This window comes from Epinephelus moara, chromosome 1, assembly GCF_006386435.1.
Source record: "Epinephelus moara isolate mb chromosome 1, YSFRI_EMoa_1.0, whole genome shotgun sequence".
Lineage (NCBI taxonomy): Eukaryota > Metazoa > Chordata > Actinopteri > Perciformes > Serranidae > Epinephelus > Epinephelus moara.
Genome location: NC_065506.1, coordinates 38,427,793 through 38,446,700, shown reverse-complemented (window position 1 = coordinate 38,446,700; position 18,908 = coordinate 38,427,793). Strand labels below are relative to the sequence as shown.

At 39.6% G+C, this 18,908-nt stretch overlaps 1 protein-coding gene across 1 annotated transcript in view; it reads right to left on the bottom strand.

The window, feature by feature from the left end:
* LOC126397276 (A disintegrin and metalloproteinase with thrombospondin motifs 7) overlaps positions 1-18,908 on the bottom strand; it is a 101,298-nt gene that overhangs the window by 65,117 nt on the left and 17,273 nt on the right. The window contains exons 3-8 of the mRNA XM_050055971.1: positions 18,139-18,322; positions 16,869-17,065; positions 9,680-9,763; positions 5,972-6,096; positions 4,159-4,308; positions 217-360 (exon numbers count right to left, since the gene is read on the bottom strand). Coding sequence (XP_049911928.1) covers positions 217-360; positions 4,159-4,308; positions 5,972-6,096; positions 9,680-9,763; positions 16,869-17,065; positions 18,139-18,322 — 884 coding nt within the window. The remainder of the gene's footprint in view (positions 1-216; positions 361-4,158; positions 4,309-5,971; positions 6,097-9,679; positions 9,764-16,868; positions 17,066-18,138; positions 18,323-18,908) is intronic.

Here is an 18,908-nt window from a genome sequence, read left to right as displayed (position 1 = left end):
AATACTACTGTTTAAATTTCTTATATTTTCACGTATCTTTCCTCTCTTGCAAGGAGCACCTGTAACATAAATAATTTCCCCTCGGGGATCAATAAAGTATTTCTGATTCTGATTCTGATTCTGATGAATGCATCTAAAAGGTTGAGGGCACAGGCAAAAACACCCACTCAGTCACACATCAGACAGCAGTGTAGTCATAGCATGTGTGGCACTCACTCTAGGAAGCGGGTGATATACTGGCGACTGCAGCGTGACCACCTGGGCTGGGAGGTGCCGTACAGGAGCTGTGGAGACATGACGAAAGGTCGTTTCCCAATGGGTTCACAGTCATTACCGTTGCCATCATGCTGAATCCCAAAGCTGCGACATAAAAGCACATCCCACAGACAGGGGAATTACAATGAGTAGGTGCAACATGGAACACAAACTTCAAAGTAAAGCCAATGTTAATGCTTAAATTACAACATTTAATATTAATCTGTTTTGCTGTGGGTGCAACAGAGGAGAGATAAAAAGGCATTACAACAACAAAAAAAACATATGTGCAAGGGGGTGATATGAGCAAGCTAATGTAAACAAACTGTTCACTTCTTACAGTATGTTTAATATATGCTTCCTCAAAGACTGTGGTGGCTTTATGTATGCTTCGTGCTCTTTCAAGTTACAAAACAGCAGCAAGAATGACAACCACAGAGAGAACTGAGCAGCTGATTTGGTGCCTTCAAAAATGTCTGCACTAATGGCAGCTAGATGCTGATTGAAGTAACCTGTAAAATAAAATTTAAATGTCCCATACTGTGCTCATCTTCAGGTTCATACTTGAATTTGGGGGTTTTATGAGACCATGTTTGTCTCTGTCTGAAACAGTCTGTTTTAGCACCTTTTTCTTAAAGTCTCCTTCCCAAAAAAGTCCAGTCTGCTCTGATTGGTCAGTTTTTCTTGGTCTTCTACATCTGTGCTCTCTGCGTCTCTGCAGCCGAGATAACAAACGGCACTATACTGGCACTTTCTACATCTATAGACCCTTTCACTGCTGTTATGTTGCCTGGGAAACAGCTTTGGTCTCTGTTTACTTCCTGTCAGCTACCAAGGAAACCACAAAAGAAGGAAAGATCATGATGTCAGTGACAGCATCCAAATTTTGCATTGGTGCCAGAGTTTGGTGTCAGTTATATTAGTTCAATTAGTTCAAAGCGAATGACACTGTAACCCTTCATATCTGTGTTGTTTCACCTTTGACTAAAAAATTCGTACACAAAATTAAAAAGCACCCATTGTGTGACACTGACTGACGTTTTTTCACTAAATGTGCATGTTCATTTTCCTTGATATGCTCTGTTAGCAGCCAGTTAGCTAGCCCAGGTCTGTATGCTACTGGGTCATGTTTCATAAATTGTAAATTGGGTCTCATTATGAGAAAGTTACAAAAAACAAAAAAACATGTATTTTTAAAAGAAAAATCTGTAATATTGTACTTTTGAATGCTGGAAATAACCTTGGTGTGCGTGAGTCCATTGTTGAAGCCTGAGTAAATAAATAAATTTGTTGTCCTTGTAGGGAGGATTGTTTACTAACATTACTGTTAATCATTGTGTCTTGAGTGTTTTGATTGCTTTGCACCAAGTGTAGCAGCACTCCTGTTTTCATTGTATGCATTACAATGACAATAAAGGCTTTCTGTTCCTGCTTGGCATTCACACAATTGGTTCCTGTCAATCCAGGACCTGTTCATGCATTAAACACAAAACACCTTGAGCATACATCCAGAGCCAGCTGCAAACCATACACACACACACACATATGGTGGAAAATAAAGCAAGGTACGTCAGGCTCAGCTGAACAACAACAATCAAGATGAACAAATACAATGAAGTTATCAACCACACACTGTTGTCATTGATTGAAGTCAAGTTGAATCAGTCTGAGGAGAATGGGACTATAATTGCAAACTGCATGTAGAGCTGGTAAAGGCTGGACAGAATCCAGGAGGCAATGTGAGCAGAGCATGAAGTAAGACAATCAACGCGGCACAGTTCCTCAGTCGATGGTTTGTACGTGCCAGTCACAGTTTGTGTTATTCTTCACATTACAATACAATCAGTTGCAATCACGGGTTCAGCGTTGAGCATGGTCGAGGCAACAGTAGCAAACAGATTTGTGTTTTTATTTCTAAACACTGTGGTTATTATGAACAATCAAAACACAGAGGGCAAAAATTGAATTTAAATTGGAGGGGCATCTAGGGTCCTATTTTCTATAGTGCATGACGCAAGTGCAATTAGGGTGTGTCCAACTCCACTTTCCTAAGTTAAACGGTGCATAATCTGGGTCCAAAGTGAGGCACAAGGGGCAAAAGGGTTGTGTTTAGTCCTTTAATTAATCCTAGGTGTGTTTTGGGCATCACATGAATTCAGCCAATCAGTGTGATTTCCCATCCCTTTTAAAATCCAGGTGCACCTGCACCTGGAGCACGGATATTTACATGGTGGACTAGGCAAATTTAGAAGTGAGCAGTTTTCTGCTGAGAGTAACTCAGTAAGAGCCGTAATGTCACTGCAGAAAAAAAGGAAAGTTTAAGCATGAAACAGGCAATGAAATAAAAATTGTAGTTATAAACTTGACAGAGAACACAGAGTAAAACTTATCACACAAAGCGCACAATGTTTCTCTTAATGGGGACGTGCTTGCCTGACAAAAAAATGAAGCTGTAATTTGTACAGGCCTGCTGAGATTTCAGATCAGCAGGCCTTTAATATAGTGACACAGAACTGCAGTGTCCCTTTTAATAGCAGAAAAAACTGTGCCATTGATGTTGACCAGGTTTTTGTTGGTCATTGGCGCAATTGGTTACTGCTGCCTCAAAATAGCAATGTGCCAACGATGCGCCTAACCACACAGCATTTTAAGACTTAAACACCAATGGGCACACAGATGGATGGAAGTATATTTGCTACTTAAACAACGTGAGCGTTGCCCGCAAAAATGACAATCAGTCTGGAACTAGTAATGACAGTTGCGCTGCACTCTGCCCAGTTTTGCGCCAGGTGTAGGATAGAGTCCATTGTCTCTGTGCGGTGCGCAGGATATGTGTCTGTTACTATTCCTGCTTTGAAAATCAGGGTGTTCTGTAAACCAAAACCAATAGCTTAGTTGTAGTATTGTCTATTTTTTATTATTTTTTTGTTAAACTTTATATTACATATCAAAGGCTCTCAATGTACAACCCACCCTTTTTTCCCATAGAAAATCCTAAGTGTTTGGATGACAAATAATCTGACTGTACAAATTATTGTGAAAGACTGATTACTGTATTTTACCACCCTTGTTATCCCACTGTCTTAAATTAGAATGATGACACTTCTTTCTTTGCTCCTCGATAGTCAAACAAGTAGTGACAGTCATACAGATAAACATGGCATCTGCCTGTATTTGTGTCCTCTGTCATAATGAACTGTATATAAATATTTGCAATGTGCAAGGGGCTGCAAGTGCTCTCATCTACCTACAGAATATTAATTAAGGACTTCCATGGGTTTAGCTCATATAGAATTGGTGCGTTACAAAGGCAAGTTATGTGCTTTCACACTAAATGAACAGCAAAAATAATTAACAGCTTTTTAAATACACCCATAAGTGATTTAAAATATAATTTGTTGGGGATGGTGTGAAACAGCTCCTGTTTTAAGATTACCTTTAGAATATGGCTTTTGTTTGATGTATTGTTTTTTGTTCCTGTCTGAGGAAGTGTACGTGTTTTTGATGGTTTACATGCCATTTGTTTCCTTTAATTACACCGAGTCTGTTGTGGAGTCATTTGAGGGAAAAAAATCCTTAAGCACAAATTTAAAAAGTGGTAATTAAGAGGCTGTAAGATTAAATAGCAGTAATGAGCAACAGTGTGCTAGTTTAATTAGGTGGCTTTGCGACAGCTGATGATGCAGAACAACCACCGCTCCACCCAGCTTGGTCTTGACAAGGTGCTGGGAACATCAGTAAGTCCAAACTCTGTGCACTTGCATCTATGCAGTGTTTTATTTTATGTGAAGCTTTCAGTTTATTTGAGCTTCATCAGAACAGCTGATAAAATCTACTACTAACTGTCAATTCAGCTAGAAAAGGTCAGCGAGAAAGGAGAAGCAGTGCACAGTGAAACCTTACTTGTGTCCCAGCTCGTGAGCTACAGTGAAGGCCAATGGGAGGCCAGTGTCCTCACTGATGCTGCAGCTACGATGTGCCTGACACATCCCCGCCACGTGGGACAGACCCAGAGTCTCACAGGGTGTGTTGATGGCTGCACAGATGTCCTTCCTATGGGAAGTAACAAAATGGAGTTGGTCAGATATCAGTCGTTTCAGAATGTAACATGACAGACAACATGTTGTAGATCGTAATTTCAAGATGATGAAGAACTAATAAAAAAAAAAGATGCTACTAGCCACCATTTTCTTGTAATAAATGTGACAAATTCCCATTACATCATACATTAAAGCATCAAATGTATGTTTCACATGCTCTGAAAAACCTGTAAGAACTTTTTCTTTACTTATTTTTTATTTTAATTTCTAAAAGAAAACAAATAAAAAGGGTTGAAAAAAAAAAACAAATTTCAAATGCTTTAAAACAAAAGCACAACCTAAAACCTAAATAAAATATATCCCATTATTTTACTAACATATTTTCAACAATCTAAACAGCAAACATTTTTTACTTAGATACTAACTTGCTTACTGCTCACTATTTCAATCTGTTGCACTTCAAGACTAGTGAATTTAAATTTGAACATAATTACAGAAAGAATATTTCTAATATTCACATGCTCAATACATTTTTCTCTGCAATCAAACAGTAGTTCAAATCTTAAATTAAAAGTAAAAGCCCTTTCAAGGGAGTGGAAGGGAGTGAAGCTATTCATAACCAGGCCCTCTGATATTTCCTTAGAGCTCATAGATATGTCTCAACTTAAGTAATAACAGGAGATATGGAGCATGAGTCTTGTGAGGTTCAGTGTCAAGTTTTGTATTGGCAGAAATATAGGTTCATCAATATGAGCCATAATTAACAAGATAAATTTAAATAGGATAAACAACAAAATGGGCCCTAGTTAGAGCTCTGATTCTCTGCCCCAGCCTGACTGGACCCAACCCGCCACGTTTGGGCAAGGCTTGGCTGTAATTTCTCATTATGGCCTCTGGGCCTGAATCGGGCCGGGCTCTCACCAATAAAGCAGTATTTTGTTTTGTTTCTATGAAACTGGCAGCTCTTGTGCATAAATGGTAGGAGTTTTAATGGACTGAATAAAGAGAGAAATAGAAAGAGAAAGAGGTGGGGACTAAATCATGTTCTTTACAATCTATCAAACAAAAAGAAGTATATCTGTGGACAGATTAGATCTGCCTCTTTGTTCTGAAACAGGAGGGTACATTTCTGTAGAGAAAGAAAATCAAATTCATACAATGTGGTATCTGAGAGAAAGAAAAAGCAGCGCAGCAAAGTGTTATTTTAGTTTTTAATACCTTTTGTACTGAAAATTGTCAGCCTTCTAAAATGAGTTGAAGGATGAATGACTCACATGGTTGTTTGAAAAGGAGACCTTCACACTGGCAGCTTATTTATTAAGCGTTCAAAAGGAACACGCATCAGTAAGGGTCGTATGATTACCACTGTTATTGATAACCTAAAACGATGGATTTGTACCAGCAGTTGATCTACTGAGGCATGTGGCATCTGATTATTCTTAACTTAACTTTCAACAACAGCAGTGTAAGTTTACTGCAGCTGTGATGGGACAACTAAACATCAAATGGAAAAGACAACATCTGAATGCTTGTCATCTTTGATTCTTCTCTCTTCCACCATCTAAATCAGTAAATCAATACCTGCTCTGGGACGACATCAATAAAACAAATTATGAAGTGACTCTCTTGATGAAAAAGAAAAAAAAGAGAGCTTGGTGAACTGAGTTTTCATTTACCTGGTGAGCAGGACGGCTACGTCGTGGTGCAGTGGGTGTTCGTCTCCTTTCATGTTGAGTTTCTTCTGCCACTTACAAAAGCTGTTCAAGCTGTTATCAGCATGGTGTGTAATCTTCAAGTCATCCTGTTATCCACATGTCACGTTGAGATGAAGGGAAGGGAACATGAGACAAATGGATAAAAAAATTAGCAGCCACCTACCATGAGTTCACAGAGCGGGCTGTTAGCAGGCACTGCAAAGATAAAAATAGAACCTCTATTTGACAGAAGATGCTATAAGATAATTGCTTTAAGTGCAACTAAATTGCCCCATCTCTGCTTTCAGCATTCAATTTCTTTTAGTGGGCCCTAATGACTGTCATTCAAACAAAGGTCAGGAAATGACATTACACAGTATGTCAGGCAGCACTGATCAAAACTGAATCAAGATTCTGCTACTGCATGGCCTATTTTTTGCCCCAAATGTTTTCATACATATTTTAGTGTACTGTTTAGTTGTAAATTGAGAAGGTCTGTGACCTTGGTTTTGGCTTGACTGCTGTCAACATGGTGGCCAGATAACAAACTTTCATAGGTTTGACGCACATGCTTTCTCACAGTGCTTTCTGAGCAGTAGTGCAAGGAAGCATTTTGGATTCGACACGACAGCTGGAAAAACATAAATGAAGGAAAAGCTGTTTGCTGACTTACTGTAGTTAAGTACAACTGTTGTAAAGTAACGTTAGCTCGTCGTGTTAGATTTTCAGCAGCAGAGGCAACGAGAATACAAAAAAACAACCCCAAATGTTTTCAGAAATATATTTTAGTGTACTGTTTAGCTGTAAATTGAAAAAGTTTGGGACATTGCCGCTGGGCAGTGCTTGGTTTTGGCTTGACTGTTGTCAACATGGTGGCCAGGTTACACACTTCCATGAGTTTGACTCTCATGCTTCCTCACAGTACTTTTTGAGAAGTAGCACGAGGAAGTATTTTGGGTTCCTCACGACGGCCAATCTGGAAATCCATCGGTAAAAAAAAAAAAAAAACTTTTTTTTTTTTCCTTCCTTTACCTCTGGAGGCACAGCCTGGAGTTTTTCAACTAACGGAAGTGCAGGGGCCTCGGCGATCGCTCACGCCCTTCACTTCCGGCGGTGCCCCCAGAGAATCGCTGTGTTGTTTACAAATACTTCGGGTAGAAAACCAGCAGAGTTTAACTATATATCACATCACGTTACTATATCACCGTGTAGACTAATCTGATGTTTGTTAAGTCTATAAACACAATGATTGAACAAACGTTACTATTTCTGTGTGCACATTTTGTAATTAATAACATGGTTATCGTAGATTAGCTGGGCTAACCGTTAGCTGTTAACGTTAGCCGTTTGTCTGTAATAACCAGACTGTATAAAAATAAGGTAATAACTCAATAAACGGTCCGTGAATAAAATATTTTTTCAAGCGGATATCTTAGTTACAACATGATTGAGCTAGCAAAGCAGTTTTGTGTTGCTATGTGTGGTATTTATTCAGTTATGGGAAATCACGATGTCTAGAAAGCATCAGTGGCTGCAGCTGATAGGGACAGTTACATCAGGACGTCATCTGTTAAAAGCCTCCCGTTGTCGGATACGACATGAAACTACTCCAGTTAGCTCAATTATGTTGTAACTAAGACATCCGCTGGAAAAAAAAAAATTTTCACGTTGCCGAGACGGCGTTTTGGGTGGAGCGGTCGCTATGGACGCGGAGCTTGCTGTTTCTGTAGGTACACATTTCCTGGGGACACCTGCACGTCTCGGCTGTGCCCCCTCCATTGTGATTGCTAAAGCGCAGCATCGTTCAAACTCAAAGCCCCGCCCTCCCCCCCTCTCTAGTCGTCTTTCACACAGGGCTGCCGACAGATTCTACAATGTAAAATGCAGAATCTGTCTTGAGAGATTACACGACAGCTGGAAAAACATAGCCTAGATGAAGGTAAAGCTGTTTGCTGACTTACTGTAGTTAAGTACAACTGCTGTAAAGTAACGTTAGCTTGTTGTGTTAGATTTTCAGCAGCAGAGGCAACGAGAATACAAAAAAACAACCCCAAATGTTTTCAGAAATATATTTTAGTGGACTGTTTAGTTGTAAATCGAGAAAGTCTGTGACCCAGCCTGTGGGCGGTGCTTGGTTTTGGCTTGACTGTTGTCAACATGGTGGCCAGGTTACATACTCTCATGGGTTTGACTCTCATGCTTTCTCACAGTGCTTTTTAAGAAGTACTGTGAGGAAGTATTTTGGGATCCTCAAGACAGCTGGAAAAACATAGATGAAGGTAAAGCTGTTTGCTGACTAAAGCACTATTCGGACGGGATTAGTTTTACATGGGCACGTGGGGTAATGTCACTTTACCACAGGACGTTGGTGGCCAATTCGCACGGGATAAGAAATATCAGTAAAACTACCACAAGTGGGAGGGTTAAATCCATTCACGCACAGCCGTCCCCTCCTGTCGACATATTTTCGAATTAATTTAGTAGAGTTCGAATAATATTTGAATTTATTATTATTTATTATTATTATTATTTTATTTTTATTTTTTAACAAAAATAAAATAAAAATAAGATGCTTATTGCTGACGCAATATGAACGTGACACGGATGAAAACACCCGTTTTGACCTCACTGAAGTGCCAGGTAGGACCAACTTCTGCCTAATCTGAGCAATGTTTGGATACTTCAGTGCGTAGTTTTCCACCACAAGAGTGGATCCTGGTCGGCTCGTAGTGGTGTCTCATTCTGGTAACGTTTCATCTCTTCTTCAAAAAAGGTAGGCAGGGAGGCAGCAGGTGCACCACTCTCCCTGTATGTCTCCCCGAACAGGTCACACATCGCACCACTCTCCCTGTATGTCTCCCCGAACAGGTCACACATCGCGGACAACGCAGTGGGTGGTGTTGGCGCAGCGGGCTCCTCCGTCGGTGCCTCTCCCTCCTTCACTGCGTCCCTCTCTGGCCCGGCTTGTGCGTGAGCCATTTCCGCCCGAACGGGATTCGCCGTGATATACAACATTATTGATAGTATTAATTAATTATTAATAATATTAGAAGTATCAAATTTAGGTTCGAACTTATAAAAAATATATATATTCGAATATATTTCGAACTTCGATTTTTTTGTTTTGACAGCCCTAACACACACTGCTGGTCTATTCGCACGGGATTAGTATTACCTGAGGTAATTTTCCGGGACCCTTTTACAGAAGGTAAAAGTCGCGGTAATCTTTACTAACATCGTGCGGTAATGATTACTGACATGGCACATTCGGACGGGACTTAAATTTCTGGTAATTATTACTTTACCCCACGTACCTATGTAAAACCAATCCCGTCCGAATAGGGCTTTACTGTAGTTAAGTACAACTGCTGTAAAGTAACGTTAGCTCGTCGTGTTAGATTTTCAGCAGCAGAGGCAACGAGAATACAAAAAAACAACCCCAAATGTTTTCAGAAATATATTTTAGTGGACTGTTTAGCTGTAATTTGAGAAAGTGGAGTGGAGGCAACATGAATGAACAAAACAACTTCAGTTTTACTACTTAGTTTGTAGTAATGTTACCTGTTAGTTAGCCCAACTATGCATGTCATCACATCTTTAGCGCACACATACACTTCCTGTTCAGAGCGTGTTTGAGGAATAAAGCTTGAAAATTAACCACATTTCATCATCATAACCACACGTATTTACCTCGTCCTGCTCCAGCAGGATGAGTCGAACAACCACAATGTTGATTGCATTTCCAATACTGGCATCTTGGAACAAACCCGCCACCTGAGAAAAAAAAAAAATCACATTAAACATATGGATAGCACATGATTCCTACCTCCCATGGAATTTGGTAGATTATTAATACAGTGTGACCATGACTGAAAGAAACCAGGGCTGGCAGGTTGCTGCTGTTAGTCACATGAGGTAGAAACTTTGGACCATATCAGAAAATAAATCTACAAAACCAAAATCAATAAAATAAAAAAGGCATTTTAAATTGTCCTTATGGAGAAACACTCAGCAGTCTCACCTTGAAATTATTTTTTTGTAATTTTAAAAGGCAAAATGTCATATTACAAATCTTCTCGGAGCTTTAACTCTGGCATCTGCCTTTGGGATTAATTTGACCGTTGTCAAGGCCTGTGCAAACATTTAAACACAACATTTCTAAATGTTCTCAAATAGACACAATGATTGAGACATTTTTCTTTGCAGAAAAATCTTGTCCTCTGTCTGGATATTTTGATTCCTTTTATTCACTCTTTTAATGCATCAATTTACAAGTTGACCTGAATCATTCTGAGTATTCGCTCAGAAGTCTGACTCCTTGGCTTTTAACAACAATCTAACCTCTTAACATTAAAGCTTTCAGAGCCTTTTATCCACATCTTAGTAGGCTAAGTATCAAAGGTCTCAGTGCCATCAAACCATCACACAGCTAACAGTGAATAATTACAGCTTGTATTTGTACCAATTTACCACTTCTGTAGCACTTTACTGCACAAATGTGAACAAGGTCATTTCACTTTGACTCACTACAGATTTAAGTTTCTAGCTGTCATTGGATTATTTTATATCCAAAGCATCAAAACCAAATGAAAAGCTTGAGTGTAAAAATTGCTGTATTTAAAACAAACAGTAGCTTTGACAGTGACTCAATGTCATGTGACATTTCAGAGCGCTACTTAAAAAAGGGCAAGTGGCTGGAGGGGGTTTATTACTAGAGAATAGGGATCAAGGCCAATGTACTGAGACAATAGTTAAAAGGAACTCACACTGACGAGATGCAAGACTGTGATCATCGTTATCACTCGTCGACAAAAGCTCTGCCACAGAGCAACACAAAACCTTAAAGGTCTCATTATATTCTGCAGGAAATGCCTTGCCTTGTAGCAGATAGCAACAGTTTTTTTGTTCTAACTTCAGAGCACAAATGTTTTATGTTGGATACGTTTCTATTCAAGTTCTTGTCAGTTTAGTTTGGACTTAATTTGTTCATAGGATGGGAATCAAGAACCAGATCCAATTTAAGACTAGTTCCAAAACGTCTAATCTATCTGAGTCATATGCCTCCGAGCTTATCTTTCCTTTTATCAATGCTGGCATGTTTTTCTGACAGTTGTACATTGCAAAACGATGCTGTAAAACATGTGCATCTACGCTGCTGGAAACTTGCAACAAGGAGTCAATGAGAGGAAGAAACAGTCCAAAGTGAGGTCCAAGTAAGGACGGAATCACTAGCAATGTGGTGAGGCATCTTTCTACGCAATATGGGCTTAAATTAAAGGAATGCCATGTATTTGGCGCTCTATGCACAAGTGCCACTGCTTCCCAACATAGCAGCATGTCTTTTACTGGGGGTAAATGTCCTGTTACAATAACATTAGTGCCACTACAGTTAGTCAGTCCGTTATCCCTGAAGGGAACAGGTGGGGATGGGGAAGAATTTCAGGGGAAGAATAAAGGTAGGTACAAAACCAGATGTGACCCTTCTGGTTCTGAGGGGCAGGGACCTACATCAGCATCTGGAGGGCGTGAGGTGTGACATAATTATGATGCACACAGTAACTCAATACAAAGCTGAAATCAGAAGCTGGAGCAAAAATGGCAAAGATAACAGACAGCTGACTAACTGCATTTACTACAAACGCAGAGGCTAGAAAAAGATGGTGATGGTGTCAGTATGCTTCAAAGTGTTGTCAAATTGTCAGACAGCTTCACCACCCACACCTTGCAATTTTCTCAGACCTCTTCACACAAAATGTTCTGTGAGCTAGTTTATTTCAAACATACCTTAATCCAGGCTATAGAAATTATTAAAACAGAAGCTCATCTGCATTCATCACCATACTAAAGAATAACTGACCCACAATGTCACATTTATACACACATGATTTGCCTGGGATATGCTGTTATGCAATATTGCTTGTTTAGGGAACAGTTTAGTATCTTTAAGCAGGTGTTTGACCTTTGTAGCACATCATTTCTTTTTTTTCTCTTCCTTTATGACTGTCAGCTATCTTTTATCACTTATGTAAAGGCAAACTTGCTCAAAACAATTGGTTTTCTTTCATACAGTCACATTTGATACGATAAAGTTTAAAGGCTTTCATTTTGACAGTCAATCATTCATTGTGTATGTTACATAATGCATGAAGCTCCAGCTTTCCATCTACATTTCAACACAACAAATGTCTTGTTCAACTAAAATTACCGCCTTGCGGTTGTGGGCCTCCATGGAACTGTCAAGTTGCAATTATAGTTTATGATCATGTCAGTAAAAACAGTGATGCTTCACACACATCTTCCCTCTGGCAGCACAGAAGATTGATATAATCAGCACAGTTTCAAGGTGGACACCCAAAGATCAGTGTCACCCATTCAGTAACTGGCCAGATGTCTCCCGTTCTGTTCCCCTTCTGTCCCTGCGGTATGACTTAATGGCCAGAAAAGTGTTTTTCGCAGAGCATTATGACGTCCCAGTGAAACTAAACTTTGACCTTTTGGATACATAATGTCATCACTTCATCATTTTATCCCATTAGACATTTGTGTGACATTTTGTCATAACTAGTGTATGGATTCTTGAGTTATGGCCAAAAACATATTTTGTGAGGTCACAATGACCTTGACCTTTGACCTTCAACTACAAAATTTTAATCTGTTTATTCTTCAGTCCAACAAAAAAGTTTGTGTCAAACTTAAAGAAATTCCCTTAAGGTTTTCTTGAGATGTCCTGTTCGTTAGAATGAGACAGATGCAAGGTCACACTGACCTTTGACCACCAAAAACTTATCAGTTCATCGTTTACAAGTAAATGTTTATGCCAAATTTGAAGAAATTCCCCCAAGGTGTTCTTGTGATATCGTGTTCACAAGAGTGAGACAGACAAGGTCACAGTGACCTTGACCTTTGACCACCAAAAACTAATTAGTTCATTCTTCAGTCCAAGTGATAGTTCAACAAAATAAAAAATAAAAAATTCCCTCAAGGTGTTCTTGATATTGTGTTGACAAGAATGGGACAGACAGACGGATGGATGGACAACCCGAATACATAATGCCTTCTGCCACAGCTGTCACTGGAGTGAAGGCATAATAAAAAACTATAACAGCTAAAGCATCCTTTTTTGCAGCAGAAAGCTAACACCGACTGATGACATTGGCCTTTGATCACCAAATTCTAATCAGTTCATTCTGGAGTCCATTTGTGCCAAATGTGAGGGAATTTCCTAAAGGCCATCTTAAAATATCGCATTCACAAGAACAGACAGACACAAGGTCACAGTGACCTTGACCTTTGAGCACCAAAATCTAAACACTTATTGTTGAGTCCAAGTGGATGTTTGTGCCAAATTTAAAGAAAATCCCTCAAGCTGTTCATGAGATATCACGTTCACAAAAATGAGAGGGATGCAAGGTCACAGTAACCTTCACCTTTGACCACAGAAAACTCATCTGTTCAACGTTGAGTCCTAAGTAAAAGTTTGTGCCAAATTTGAAGAAATTCCATTGAGGTATTTTTGTGATATCTGATTCATGAGAATGGGACAGACGGGCAACATGAAAATGCTGCGGCTATCGCTGGTGCGGAGGCATAATAAAAGAAAAAGTATTTTGCTGTTTGGCTGAAGCTGACACAATGATATAAAACTATGAGTGAAGACAAGAGGTTATATAGTTTGATGAACTCATTTTCACAGTTGAGAAACTGCAACAGATTGACTCCAAGGAGTAACAGAGAGCAACTTATCCTGCAATAAAAATGACTGCAATTATTAATAAGCACTTGAGTCTGCTGATCAGTCACTACACAGAGTTGTAGAGGCAATGCTCATAACACTGGGCCTTTGATTTTTCGACACACTAAAACCTTTTATGCGAGTTGTGTAACTGAGGCACTTCAATCTGAACAGCTCCGACACACATAAAGGACTGAATTCATCAAAACTTGTTGTTTCTCATAGTAGTGTTCATTCACACAGATTTGTGGCACACATCTCTCAGCTGAATCAACTCTGCAATATTTTTAACAGTAACAATTAAATATGCTTTCAGTCTGTCTCCATCCATCTTTCTCTATTGTTTATCTTGTGAATAAAAATAGAGCTGCGGCTATTTAAAGCAACAATGTGCTGTTGATTTTGCATGTTTCCTCTCAAGCCTCATGCTGCACATCTACGCCCAGTCTTGAAAGGTATATTTTTGGATTTCTACTGTATCTTTCTTTATGTCCATATCTGACCTGTTTATGGGTTAATATAGGGCTGTAAATATCAACTTATGGCTGTAATAAATATGCTAAAGAAAATACAGTAAATAATCATAAGATCAAAATGTGAAGGGAAGTTGGGAGCTATTTTTGTAAAAGGGCTCCCACATTTTCTCAGCTGAGATTCACAGTCCAGGCAGTTACATGTGTAAATCACACCGCTGGGTGCACACAGTACAGCAGAATACAAAAATATGAACCTCTTGTGAAGCTGACAACTTCAAGACGGCGTCGGTGATGAGACAATGGAGCAGCTGCTGGCTGAGGAAGATGATGCCATTTCTTATTGTTTAGGTAAGAGGACATTTCCCTTGATGCTGTGCAAGATTGTTTTCACAAAACTGAATCGTTTGGGTCTTTAAAGTTCAAAGCTGGAGTGTAGCGGTCTCAAAAAAAAGAAACACAAGAGGATGTGGTGTATAATGGCTTCTTCCTCCGTGTATTATTGTCTGTTAAGTCCGTTAATCCGTGGGCTTTTTCAGTCGGTGAATTCCCTTTCCTGATATCCTGCCCTCTGCACATTCAGTAGCTGCACTGAGACCAGACATGACTTTATTTTGGAAAAACCCACTTATGTGCTAATCAATGACAGACAAGGAGTCAGTTTGCCTAACCCCAAACTAGGAGGCCGTAATAACATTGATTGTGAAAAGCTAGACGAGAAGAGTTTAATCCATCTATCGTGTTATTGACACACGGATGGAAAAACTTTAACAGAACCAGTTCTCAAACACTAGTGTCATTCAAACATCTGTGATGACTTCAAACATCCTGTAACTCTGCTTTCAAAAAATAAAGATAGATTTTTTTGCCTCTGCGCCAGTGCTAGCCGTAGTTGGAGGCATTATGTTTAAGGGTTGTACGTATGTACATATGTGCGCCCAATTCTTGTGAACAAAATTTCTCAAGAACGCTTCACTGGAATTTCTTAAAATTTGGCACAAATGTCCACTTAGACTCAATGATGAACTAATTAGCTATTGGTGGTGATGGGTCAAAGGTGAACGTGATATCTCAAGAACACCGTGGCACAAACTTCCACTTGGATTGAATGATAAAATAATTTGATTTTGGTGATCAAAGGTCAAGGTCACTGTGACCTTGCATCCGTCTCATTTTTGTGAACACGATAGCTCAAAAACACCTTAAAAGAATTTATTCAAGTTTGACACAAACATCTACTGAAACTTAAGAATAAACTGATACAATCTGGTGTATGAGGTGAAAGGTGAAGGTCACTATGACCTCACAAAACATGTTTTTAGCCATAACTAAATACCTCTGTACCAGCGATAGCCATGGCATTTTCAGGTTGTCCGTCTGTCCATTAGTCCGTCTCTTCGTCCCATTCTCGTGAACACGATATCACAAGAACACCTTGTTTCTTCAAATTTGGGACAAACTTTCACTTGGACTCAACTGATAAGATTTTGGTGCTCCAAGGTCAAGGCCACTGTGACCTTGCATCCACCTGTTTTTGTGAATATGATATCTTACGAAGGCCTTGGGAGAATTTCCTCACATTTGGCACAAATGTCCCTCTGGACTCCAGAATTAACCTATTAGAATTTGGTGATCAAAGGTCAAAGGTCACTGTGGCCTCACAAAACATGTTTTTGGCCATAATTAAAAAATTCATGCCCTTACTATGACAAAATGTCACAATAATGTCTATTATGATAAAACAATGAAGTGATGACATCTGATATCCAAAAGGTCAAAGGTCAGCTTCACTGCGACATCATAATATTCTGCATAAAACACTTTCCTGGCCATTACCTAACGTCATATCTCAGGAACAGAAGGGGAGACATTTACATACATATTCGGAATTGGTGACACTGATCTTTGGTGCCCACCTTGAAACTGTACTGACTATAGATCTTTACTGGCATCTTGTTGAGTGTGCACCCAAAACCTATGGTGCATCTCAAACTGGTGAATTTGTTTGCTGGTGTCTTATTTATTAGCAGCATTTGTTATAATGCAACATATTTGTTATTTAATTGATGAAGAAGCTTTCTTCATTTGATGGTGTTTCACCTATTTGCATGTGTTGTATCAAGTTGCACTGCATGGCACAGGACTGCAACTTTAAGGGAATACTTTGACACTTTGGGAAACACGCTTTAGGGCCAGATGTTGTTTGTTTAATCTCCCCTGGTTGCTGTGCAGCCTCACTGTGATGATAAGAAATCACTGCTCTCAGCCTAGGAATAGTTCTAGCATGTGACCTTCCATCAAAACCACAACATTTTGTCTCTACATTTCAGTTTGTGTGCAGATTAAATATACGAGATATAACATCTTAATCCAAAAATTAACAGAGTTTGTGAGCAAACAGAGAAAGACTAGCTGTTTCCTCCTGCTCTCAGTCCTGCTAAACTGAGCTAAATGCCTGCTGGCATTCATTCATATTTAGAATACAAACATGAGAGTGTAATCGATCCCCTCATCTAAATCTCAGCAAGAAAGTAAATAAGCAAACTATTCCTTTAAATTCAACATAATGATAAAAGCTTTCAGATCAAACAGACTGAAACTATTGATGCAATCAACACATTCAATAATTCAATGCACAGAAATATTAACGTCATTGCTAATGTTATTTACGTACAATGTTCATGACAGCCAGGGCGTAGCTTTCCACAACTTTGCTCCCATGATGCTCCACCATTTTCGGGTCGGCCACCACCAGTGTTTCCACCCACTTCTCTTTGCTGACTGAGCGCTGACGAATTCTTCGTCTTCTCTGCCGCCGGCGCTCCCACCGTTCCCGCTGTCTCTCAGTGTCTACAAAACTTTGATGGGAATCTGGAGACGGAAGACAGAAATAGACATTTAAATACTTTCTTACGGAGGCACAGTGTGAGCCAGCAGAGTGCACCAGGTATGACTTTACCTGTTTTTCTTGCAAATATCATGGCCTCACTGTCTTTGTTATTCTCCATCTCCTCATTAGTACATTGATACAGTACAGTTGATACAGTGGGTGTTCACCAAATGCTTAGATAACTAATGATTACTCCAAATCAATTACACTTAAAAATGTAAATAACCTTGATGTTTCCTGTTTTGAGTAACACAATGGAACTTGTTTGTTTTGGGGGGTATTTTGGTCTGTATTTGAAGGTATGACACACCCAGAGACAACATCCTTTGTCATTTCAGCCTCATACAGTCTCCAGGATTAATCTGCAACGCTGCCTAAAAATAAAACACTAAAACATGCCTGTAGCTTTAAGACATTTCTCAATAGTCCTCCTCTGACTGCCTGCAGGAGCTTTACTTGCTGCTGCTCCTTAGTAAATGTCGGTTATTCTTTTCGATTAGCAAAGCATTGCTGGGGAGAGGGATGCCCACGTGACCCGGCCCCGGATAAGCAGATGAAAATGGATGGATTGCTGTTTTGTTTTTTGTTTTTGACCACACGTGGCAAAATTTGTGCAAATTCTCAATAATATATTCACAAACTCAAATCACATTTTCTTGCCCTCTCTTCAGGATGCTCAATTTTCTTTCAGTCAGTTAAACCCACTCAGAATTTTAAGTAGCTGATTATGGAGCTACTAAATTTCAGTGATTTTATTCTTCTGACCTCTGCAGATTATTAGCTGGAGAAGGACTCATGAGAGAGACCGGAAATTACAACCATTCAGTGTTCAGTGTTACATGTGTTATCAGTTGATAAGACTTAGGCATAGTGTTGGCTGCTTATAGTGATTCAGCCTCAGATGCCAGCTGACTTCATGTTACTGGTCGAGTTCAAGGAACGAATGAGAAGTTTTATGTATTGTAAAACTGTAAAATGTCACTTTATATAATGGTGCATGCATGGCTGTGTATGTGTGTGAGTGTGGGTATGTGGTGAGAAATTGGTGACATACTTTTGTTTCCACAGGTACCATTGAGAGCTTGTTTCCCTGAGATGGGCTGTACCACTGGACTCCAGGAGGGAGGGGACACATGACGTTTGTAGATGGCATGGGCCTGAGGTGCTGAGGTCTCATCGCTGGATTTTTCCAGAGGCTGAATAAAATACTCTTCATCAGACAACTTGAACAGTCCTGTCTGAAGAGAGAGAGAAAGGTTGTAGGTCAGTTCTCTTCATCTCTTTATACTTAAACATTTACAAAAACAGCTTAATATTCCAACAGCACTTTCAAGCAAAACAGTTCATGAGAAATATGTAAAAAGCAGGCGCTGCAAGGATTAGTCAATCAGTTGAATAGTAATAACAGATAGATTGAAAGAATATTAACTATGAAACTATTTTGATCTTGTGGCAACAACTTAATTCATTTAGACACGTAGATATGGGCAAGACGACCTGCAGAAGTTCAAACAGAGCATCAGAATGAGGTCTGCAGAAGACCATCTCTGAACCAACAACACGTCCAACCTTGAAGCAGATGGGCTACAGCAGCAGAAGACCACACCAGGTGCCACTCCTGTCAGCTAACAACAGGAAACTGAGGCTACAGTTCACACAGACTCACCAAAACTGGACAATAGATGAGTGGAAAAACGTTGCCTGGTCTGATGAGTCTGGATTTCTGCTGCCACATTCAGATGGTAGGGTCAGAATTTGGTGTGAACAACATGAAAGCATGGATCCATCCTGCCTTGTATCAACAGTTCAGGCTGCTGCTGGTGG